The sequence below is a fragment of the Octopus bimaculoides genome, chromosome 5 (genome assembly GCF_001194135.2).
Source record: "Octopus bimaculoides isolate UCB-OBI-ISO-001 chromosome 5, ASM119413v2, whole genome shotgun sequence".
Taxonomy (NCBI): domain Eukaryota; kingdom Metazoa; phylum Mollusca; class Cephalopoda; order Octopoda; family Octopodidae; genus Octopus; species Octopus bimaculoides.
In genome coordinates, this window is record NC_068985.1 from 16,999,958 (window position 1) to 17,011,010 (window position 11,053).

General features: G+C 36.2%; 1 protein-coding gene across 2 annotated transcripts in view; it reads right to left on the bottom strand.

Annotated features, from left to right (window-relative positions):
- Positions 1 to 11,053, bottom strand: part of LOC106868403 (uncharacterized) — a 98,213-nt gene that overhangs the window by 75,438 nt on the left and 11,722 nt on the right. Inside the window, exons 2-3 of one of the 2 annotated variants that reach the window (XM_014913640.2) lie at positions 6,505 to 6,538; positions 3,736 to 3,860 (exon numbers count right to left, since the gene is read on the bottom strand). The exons of the other annotated variant lie outside the window; for it this stretch is intronic. Coding sequence (XP_014769126.2) covers positions 3,736 to 3,860; positions 6,505 to 6,538 — 159 coding nt within the window. The remainder of the gene's footprint in view (positions 1 to 3,735; positions 3,861 to 6,504; positions 6,539 to 11,053) is intronic. 2 annotated transcript variants of the gene reach the window in all.

Sequence of the window (11,053 nt, forward strand, 5' to 3'; positions counted from 1 at the left end):
CTCTAACACAATCTCCCTCTAACACAATCTCTCTCTAACACAATCTCTCTTTTACTCTCTCTTTATCTCTCTCTCTCCCTCTCTCTCTCTCTCTCTCTCTCTCTCTCTCTCTCGTTCTCTCTCTCTCTTATGCACACACTTAATCTCTCTGTCTGTCTCTCTGTCTCTCTCTCTCTCTCTCTCTCTCTCTCTCTCTCTCTCTCTGTGTTTTCTCTATTCTTCTATACAGGAAACCTACACATGTGGCCTAGCTATCACATATGTAGCAATTTGCCCTTCTGTGCTGTTCTGCCAAACTGGCTGACTTCGTAGAGTATGGCTCCAGGATAACCCAGTGTTATCATTGAAAGTCATCAGGACCTGGAGATTCGTACACCCACTCTCCCCCCACTGACCACATGTAATGAGCACAACTGGTCGATTCCACATTCACTATAAGTCAACACTGTTACACAAAAGTGGCACAGGCCAGGAGTCAACATTCATGCTAATATCTGGCCATGATCTTTGTGTTCTTGAGATCCATTTACTATGGTACCAGTCTGTGAGTTGACATGTGGTTCACCAGATTTATCTGAGCCCTCAGTTAATTCTTGGTCTTAAAGACAAGACACGTTCTTCTATATCCCCAGCCCAGTTGATGGATCACATGTCTTGCCATTTCTTGACCAAAGTTTCTGCCAAATCTTCTTACAAGGGAATAATGGAAGCTCTGCTTTTTTATTTTCTAAATCAGAGGTCTATCCCTGGTCTCTTCACCTTTCTTGGATAAATTTTTGGGGACAGGGTGTCCTGTCATTTGTGATGCACCTTATCCATTCTTTCTTCTTTTCTTTGAGGTAGCTAAAGTCAGTGTGCTCCTTTTACTCACACTCTTTGTCAAACATAATGTAATGTTCTTGTTGTCACTAAATTTCATGTTTGTTTTTCATTTTCCAGTCAAATTAATATTTCCAATTCAATTAGATCTTTCTTTTTTCCTCCAGTAAACAGTTTCACCTAAAAAACACTATTTACTTGAAGTTTATCATTGTCTGTATTTTTTGTGTGTTTTTTCATTAATTTTTTTAGAAAAAATGTTTGAGTTTTTTTACATCATGGACGATACTGTTACTATCATGTGGCTATTTCCGAGGCCATTTTATGATGTGAATAACAATACAAATGACTTAAAGAAATTCTAAAAATAGGGAAAAATTTTAACAAGAAAATTAAATCAAAAGATTATATAATACTCGTGGTACTAATGGAATGCTTATAAAGTAATTTAGAGAGTAAAATCACAGCAAATGTTTTAAGTGGCCGGCTATGCATTGGGGAGAAAGTCTAAAAATAGTAAAACTGTAGAATAATAGATAGGATAGACTGGCAAAGAATTGATTTGTCAACATGTCACTACAGTATCTTTGTAAACAATGTCCTTGCTCTTACGATCAAATAAAAATGACAGTCTCTTAAAGTTGGTGAATTGTAACAGTTATTTATTTCCTGTCTGTGTAATATTTATTGAAAGGATAATAAATACATTAGATTACATGCCAGAAATATTCAGTTTCATAGCTTTGCATTTTTATGTCTTTCTACATCCTATTGCTAGGATTTTCAAATAATGGCTGTTGTCAAATACTAAAAGGATCAAAGAAATCCATCAAACATATGAGTCTTAAACAAACTGTCTGGCATTGCAGTGTTTTTCTAGTTTCCATGTATTTTTACTGCTTTCTGTTTTTGGATTGTGGTCATATTGAAGCAATGCTGTTTGGTGGTTTTAGTTAATCATATATCATATTAACTCCAGTTCTTTGAACTGATACTTAATTCATTAATAGGTTGGGTTCTTCATCATAGAAAGATGTAACTCACTCATAATAATTCTACAAGGATTTGTTTTTGCTTTTTTTTTTTTTTTTTTGATTGTTACGATAAATTACACTGTTGTCTAGAACCCATCTAGCCTGTAGTATCAGTCCTGTATCATATTATGGTATTCTTCATCATCTTTTAACATCCTCCATCCTTACAGGAAGTTTGACAGGATATGATGAATTCAAGGACTGCATTGTGTTCCAATGTCATCTTTGGCATGGTTTCTATGGCTGGATGCCCTTTCTAATGCCAACCACTTTACAGAGTGTATTGGGTGTTTTTACATGGCACCAGCAGCAGTGAGGCTGGCATGTAATTTGTAAGACTGATCCCCTTTGAAGGAGAGAGGCTACAGTTGAGAAGACAGCTTCATGCTAGAGGATAAGAGATTAAAGTATGAAAGAAAGGACTGGAATAGATTTCTTGCTGTAGTGAAGCTACATGGCTGTTCACATTACAGGAGAGTAACTGAAGGTAAGCAGAAAGAAATTTGGAAAGGAACATAAAATAGTTGTGATGAAATGTCAGTGTACCCTCAAGATATTTGGTGAACAGAAGTGAGTGAGGACAGAAGTGAATAAGGAAGTAGGTGGGTAGAGGTTGTAAGAGTGTATGGGAAAAGTGAGGTATGGTAAGAGATGGGGGTAAACGTTAAGGGAGCAAATATAATGAATGAAGAACTAAATCAACAAAGAGGCATTAACATGGTCACTCAAGCTACTAGAAATTTTCATCAAATCACATCCTACCATCTTGAAATAGAAAGAATAACTTAAACAATATACACCAAGATATACAATAAGAGAGGTTGGTCATGGAGGGAATATTTTTGGTTTATGTACCTGCTTAATGAAAGATGACCTGAGGGTAAACAACAGCAGCCAAGAAATTTCTATTATTGTTTCTGATGTATAGTCATTCTTATTTATATATCAGCAAGAGGTTATAAAAGTTATTCACATTCATTTGCATGTAGTTGGTATAAAAAATGAACTTCATTATCATCATCATCATCATCATCGTTTAACGTCCGCTTTCCATGCTAGCATGGGTTGGACGATTTGACTGAGGACTGGCGAACCAGATGGCTACACCAGGCTCCAATCTGATTTGGCAGAGTTTCTACAGCTGGATGCCCTTCCTAACGCCAACTACTCCGAGAGTGTAGTGGGTGCTTTTACGTGCCACCGGCACGAGGGCCAGTCAGGCAGTACTGGCAACAGCCACTCTCAAATGGTGTATTTTACATGCCACCTGCACAGGAGCCAGTCCAGCGGCGCTGGACAAAATGCTTAGTGGCATTTCATCCATCTTTATGTTCTGAGTTCAAATTCTGTTGACATCAGCTTTGCCTTTCATCTGGGTCAATAATATAAGTACCAGTCAAACACTGGGGTCAATCTAATTGACCTACCCCATAACCTAATTTCACTGACCTAGTGTCAAAATTTGAAACCAGTATACCTTATATATCTTTTATCTTTTACTTGCTTCACTCATTGGAATGCAGCCATGCTGGGGCACAGCCTTGAAGGGTTTTGTCAAACAAATCATTCCCAGTACTTATTTTTTAAGCCTGGTGCTTAGCTTATTCCATCAGTCTTTTTGCTGAGTTGCTAAGTTACTAGGATTTAAACAAACCAACAATAGTTGCACAGTGGGAAACAAGCACAGCACAAACACAAAGAAATATGCATAGATATATACATGTATATGACAAGCTTCTTTCAGTTTCCATCTGCAAAATCCACTCACAAGGTTTTGGTTTAAGTTCATCTTATTTGATATAAAAGACATGATTTATGAAAATGGGGACTGATTTTTACATTAAAGAAAATGTTTTAACTACAAAAATATTTAAATTCTTACCACAGAAACGTTTGCAAAGGAAATAGATTTAGTCAAAGAAACTTGGATATATGCCACTCCTTCAGGTATTTGACTGACTATGATTGCCACATTAGAGTTCTGGTAGAGAGTCTTCAGCAACAATCCTAAAAATTTAAGCACAATTTATTAGAATTACTTCACTTTTATTTTTGGTTTGCAAGATTCTTGTTGTGAATTTGTGTGTTGAATCAAAACTTCTTGTGTCTTGGGAGGGTCATTAAGTTAATAATAATAAACACACCCATTGGTTCAATATCAATTCTTTGCTGTTAGTCAATAGGTTAAATATCTAACTAACTATCTAACCAATTGTTTATTTAATGTGTTGGTTAAACAATCAATCAATTGTTTGTTTGTCAAAGTCTTTTCGCCCTTTCCATTCTCTTGTAAGCAATCATACATCTACATATGTACAGGCAAGCATACATACACACAAGCATAAGACTAATTCTCACACAGTCCTCAAGGCAGTCCTTGAAGAGAGAGGGCATGTCATTGATGTGTTTGTGAATAGTGACAAAAGGACTTTGACAAAGAAACAACATTAAATAAATGATCAGTTAGTTAGTTGGTTAGATATTTAACCAGTTGACTAACAATAAAGAAGTTATATTGAACCAGTGCATGTGTTCATTATTATTGATGTAATGACCATTCCAAACCACATCAAAATTTATTTGAATTCTAAGTTGATTAATTGATATTACTCCATACCTGTATTTATAATATATGTATGTTTATGTGAATGTAAATATTGTGTGTGATTAAGAAACTTGTTTCAGAATCATGAAATGCTAGGTTCAGTCTCACTGCATGTCACCACAGTCTTCTATGATAACCTTTCGTCTACTCAAGACTGCTTGAGTGGAATTGAGTGGACAAAAACAACGTGGAAGTTTATTGAATGGATTGTACTTATAACAAAGGGCCAACCTTCTCTCTCTCTCTCTCTCTCTTTCTCTCTCTCTCTTTCTCTCTCTCTCTCTCGCACACACACACACACTACATGCATGCACATACACATAAAATGTCTACCTAAGGATTACATGGTTAAAAGGATGAGTGTCTGTGGAATACACAGTCATTTACTTTATTGTTGAATAAATAGTTTCTTTGAACAAATCCTTGGAATACTCAACATTGAAGCTAATACTAGATCTATTCAACATACATGTGTACTTTCGGGGCCTGAGATACTTTACATGGGCTAAAACTGGTTCAGGGCTATTTATTTGAAATAGAAAGTTATTCAGTCAGTCAGTTACAGAACCTAATTTACTGGTAAATAAATGAAATGCATCTCAAATTTAGAGTATCCAAATATAAAGATATTTCAGTTTCATAATGTGACATACATCAACATTAAAATATTTCAATGAAATAATTTTAGAATTAAGTAAAGTCAATTGCCAAATCAAAGTGGCTGTTCCCTGTTACTACTAGTTTAAACCCAGGCAGATCTTCCATCAGTTGGTTATTGGTGTGACACTGCATGCTTTATATACAATATATAGATTGCAAGCAGGGGGAGTGAACTCCTACCATACTCTAGCAGACAACAGGATCATGAGACTGACTCAGTTTCAAGCTGGTTAGCTTATCCCCAGTCATGAGCACCTCGTCACCACAGTGATAGTCGGGGTCTGCTCCAGCCAGCAATGTATTGTAAACAAAGCAATCATCAGTCACTGATTTGCAATAAGCAAAATAGCTAGTTGTAAAATCTCAAAAAGAGATCAGAATAGTAATTATACTAACAAGTAAAGTCAATTACTGCATTAAAGTAGTTGTTCCATGTTACTACAAGTTTAACCCTAGGCCGGTCTTCTGGCAGCTGGTTATCAGTGCGATACTGCAACTTTTATATACAATATATATTGCTAGCAGGAGAAGCGAACCCTTACCATCCTGTAGCAGACAACAGGATTGTGAGACTGACTCAGTTTCAAGCTGGTTAGCTTATCCTCAGTCACAAGCACCAGATCGATAGCCAGGGTCTGCTCCAGCCAGCAATATATAGTCCTGTTGTCTGCTAGAGGATGGTAGGGGTTCACTCACCCTGCTAACAATATATATTGTATATAAAGAGTGCAACATCACACATAACCAGCTGGTAGAAGATCTGTCTGGGGTTAAACTAGTAATAACATAGAACAGCCACTTTGATGTGGCGATCGACTTTACTTGTTAGTATACTGTAAATCCTTGAATATAATCCGCATTTTTTCCCCAAAATTTGAAGGTCAAAATCCCTAGTGCGTACTATATACGAGGTTAAAAATGAAAAGTATTTTCTAAGCAATGTCCGAGTCTCTATTTGCTGTCCGGCAATGTTTATTCAGACGCATTTTGTGATGTCGGGCTTGTAACTGATAGTGAAAAATATGTAAAGGCAATTTACTTAATATTTATTTTTCACTGACGTTATTACTGTTATTTCTCTATTTTCTGCAAACAAAGTGCACAAAAAAGCTACACATTTGCATTATGTTATATATACAATAATAATAAAGGACGTTATCGTATATATGTTTACAAACCAAGGATGTTATATAGACCTCCTTGACCCAAGATAGAGAAGGGGTGCATATTATACACAAGGTTTAGGTTTTTCAGAGGTACAGGGTGGACTATACTCGAGGGCGAACTATACTCGAGGATTTATGGTAGTTACTACTCTGATCTCTTCTTGAGATTTGACAATTTTAGAATTATTTTAGTTTCACCTTTACAATTTTCAGTACTTACCAGTATGATCTGTCTTTTCTTTCTTGGAAAAGTCCTATTCCAAAAAGAAGAATAGAAAAAAAAAAATAGAAAAAAATTAATATAATATTCCTTTATTCTTGTACTAATTTCTATCATAGAAGGGCAAATATTCTGGAGCATCACTCTCAATGGTTTTAATAGATGATATTGATCTTCGTCCTCAGTAGAGTACTTATTTTATCAATCTCTATTCCTTTGGTTAAATTTATCTTTTAATGTAAAGGAATGTAACTTTTCAGATCTGCAAATTTGTTTGATGAATTGATTTTACATGGATATACATGAATACATGTGAACATATTCATTCACATGTGTTCCCTATCCAATACATTCATCTTTGACTCCATTTCTAACTTTCTGTCACTTACATTCTCACTCTTGCAAATCTACCCATCCAACCATGCTCAATTATCTGACCCCATTCTCTTGTACCTTGAGAATATGCTCTGACATTTCATCTCTATCATCCTTTCTCATGCTGGTGTGTGACTTAGCAGTTCGGCAAAAGAGACCGATAGAATAAGTACTAGGCTTACAAAGAATAAGTCCTGGGGTCGATTTGCTCAACTAAACGCAGTGCTCCAGTATGGCCACAGTCAAATGACTGAAACAAGTAAAAGAGTAAAAGATATGTATTGTATTCTCTTGTGAACAGATACCTAACTAAATAGCCTCTGTGTGTTTTAACTAATTGTGAAAATAATTGAAAATTTAGAGGGTTTTAATACTACAATTCACTTTTTCATTTAGTGGGTACTGTTTTTGTCTTCATTGTTTAACCCAAGTCAACCCTGTATGAGTAAACCTAAAATCAAAGATTTTTCCAGTTGTGACCTCCCTATATTTTTTTTAAATACCACATTATTTAATGTAGCCTTTGACAGATTTGGCTGCTATTTCTAGCAGCTTGAGTGACTACGTAGAAGATCCCATTTTAGCCCTTCATTTGCTGACATATTAAACTGGTTTTTGGAGTACAACTTCTTACAAAACGGTTCTAATTCTAAGTTGTAATTGTTTGTGGGTTATAATTTAAATATGAACTATTTAAAGCTCATGGTTTTGGGACATAGAACCAGAGGTACTCACAAGTAACTGATAATCAAAAATATTCTTTTCTAATCTAGGTACAAGGCCCAAAATTTTGGGGGAGGAGGACAGTCAATTAGATGGACCCCAGTACACAAGTGGTACTTAATTTATCGACCCCGAAAGGATGAAAGGCAAAGCTGACCTCGGCGGAATTTGAACTCAGAACGTAAAGACAGATGAAATACCACTAAGCATTTCACCTAGCATGCTAATGTTTCTGCCAGCTTGCTGGCATGATAATCAAAAATATTACAGGAAGACTACATAAGCCTGCTCATTCCTATTTAGTGCTATTTTGTGACTTTTTATTCTTATGTACTTTATATACTGTGGAGGCACAATGGCCCAGTGGTTAGGGCAGTGGACTCACGGTCATAGGATCGTAGTTTCGATTCCCAGACCGGGCGTTGTGAGTGTTTATTGAGCGAAAACACCTAAAGCTCCACGAGGCTCCGGCAGGGGATAGTGGCGAACCCTGCTGTACTCTTCCACCACAACTTTCTCTCACTCTTTCTTCCGGTTTCTGTTGTGCCTGTAATTCAAAGGGTCAGCCTTGTCACACTGTGTCACGCTGAATATCCCCGAGAACTACGTTAAGGGTACACGTGTCTGTGGAGTGCTCAGCCACTTGCACGTTAATTTCACGAGCAGGGTGTTCCGTTGATCGGATCAACTGGAACCCTCAACGTCATAAGCGACGGAGTGCCAACAACAACAACTTTATATACTACCAATATAAAGTGTACTGTTTCAATCTATAAATATACAAAAAGAAAATTTTTACTTCATATAAATAAAGAGTAAATGTTTGTCATGTAGATCACTTATTGTTCTCAAACACTTGAAGGCTTTATCAATTCAGGGCCTATTTAAGTGTACAATTCAATTGAGATAAGCCATTTCAGTTTTAAAGTTCACCTCAAAGATTAGGGTCAACACATCTCTCAAATGCCTTGACAACTAATTATCAGATCATCCTATAAATTCTGTCCAAATTTTGAATAAAGAAAACAAGTGATCAAATGTTATATTTAATTGAAATTTAAGCATCAATGTACTTTCCCTGATTATCTATGACTTCCTTCCATCTACTTACAAGCTTTTTAATCCCATCAATGTAAAACTTTTTCGGTTTCAAAGTGAAGAACTCTGAAATGTCAGTTTCAACCTCCTCCTGGCTTGCAAAAGTTATGTCCCCCAAATGATTCTGTAAACTACGAAACAAATGGTAGTCTGAAGGAGCAAGGTCAGGAGAATAAGGTGGATGGGGAATTTTTTCCCAACCAAGCTCTTCAATCTTCTGTGATGTGATCTTTGTAGTGTGAGGTTGAGTCGCTTCGGCAGCAGAGTTTCCTTTTTTGTACTCATAAAGCATTATGTGCCTTAAATGTTCCTTGGATACTTCCATATTAGAAAGGGTTTTAATCAAAGAAATTTTAATTCTATTATTCTGTAAAATAATATTTAATTAGTTTAAATGTACACAAATTCATAAATAAAAATTTTAATTCCATTAGACATTCTAAAATACTATTAAATTTCATTCAATTTTAAAAAAGGTAAAATTGGACAGAACTTATGGGATGACCTGATAGAACATATCAGTTGATATTCCAAACTTGAAAAGCCTGCAACTAAGCGAAGGCTATAGATGAAGGTGTTCTAATGTTAGAGGTTGAGTTATTGTTGTATAGTAACAGAAAATTGAGGAAGACCTACAGAAGTGAGCTTCCTGTGTTAATATTTGCTTTATGTGTAGATCAAAGGTACTTCCTAGGTCTGCCAATTGAAGGATCGCTTGGAGTTAAATAGTAATAGCAATAACAAATTAACTGTTAGGTAGGTGTTTGTAAATCAATTATTTATTACATGGAGGGCAATGCTATTTGTATCTACTGAGATAATGATGAAGTAGTTCAGAAGTATTTCATCTAATTCAAATACTACAACAACACACAGAGATAAACACCCACAGATATATCTGCATGTTATCAGGACTTCATTGTTTTATGTCTACTTTTTCATGTTGGTATAGTTTAGATGGGTCTCACAACATTTCTACTTGTCACAGTTATTTGTTTTCTGATATACACATATAAAGAACACTAACTGACTTTATTGTCCTCTGAGTCATATATTCTCCTGTTGCACATTTATTTATTTATAGCTGGGTATCTACCCTGTGACTAACCAGTGAGTGCATTTTATTGAGACACACTGCTTTCAAATATTGTCTACTAAATTTCAATCACAAAACATTGGCCAATCCACAGCCACAGTTGAAGACACCAGCCAACAATGTTTCCCCCTCTCTTTCACTCCGTACATGCATACTTACATATGCAAATATATGCATGAGTGGACATACAGAAAACAATACATACAAATTTGTGCACATACATACATACATACATACATAGCCTGCTGTTGATGTTGAAATTCCAATGACGGAGCCTTGGATCTAGGTTAGAAACATGCATGGAGGCAAGGTCTAGAAGCAAAGGGCCTCGGAGTTAATCTAGCAAAAACCAAAGTCTTAGTAAATAGGAGAAGAGACAAATCACAAATCCCACTGGTAGATGTCCCTGCTTGATCTGTAGGAAAGGCATTGGCAGAAACTTTATAAAATGTACCCAGTGCAAGCTATGGAAACATAATAGGTACAACAATATCAGACGAAGGTTAATTGGGAAAATAGTTATTGTGTGTAGAAGATGCACACATTCAATAAAAACAGAAAATTTACAAAAAATAGACCTCATCAACTGCCAGATGGGAAAGCTAGAGGTTGTAGATAACTTCAATTATCTAGGTGACCAAGTTAGTTGTGGAGGTGGATGCTCTGAGAGCGTAGCTACAAGAATAAGAATAGGCTGGGTAAAGACACCTTTTGAGTGTTAGGCCTCATGGAAGTAAGGTGGCTGATGCCAGCGGAATGTGAAAAGTATTTCAAGCGTCTGGGCCTCACAGAGGCAATGACAAATGACCACGACCTTTGACATTATGCTGTGCTTGAGAAGAAGACCCATCAAGCCAAGTGAAATTGTAGTCGTGGCAGATTCTGGCAAATGGTACCTGTGCTGGTGGCATGTAAAAGTACCCATTACACTCTTGGAGTGGTTGGGGTTAGGAAGGGCATCCAGCCATAGAAAACCACGCCAAATCAGAGTGGATCCTGGATGATTATACATTTTTTTTTTTTATTTACATCTTATTTACATTTTTAACACTTTCTTCCATCATTGGATTTATCAAAAAATGGTTTAAATTTAGATTTCTTGGCCTTTTTATATATATATAGAATTTTATGGGGTTTGCCAAGCAAGGGAGAAGAAAGAAGAAAATTTTTTATTGAGAAAAAGGGTGAGGTAAAGAGCTGTGGTTCTGTTTCGTCAGACTTGTTTGTTTAGTACTTAGTGGCCGTTTAAGGTGATGG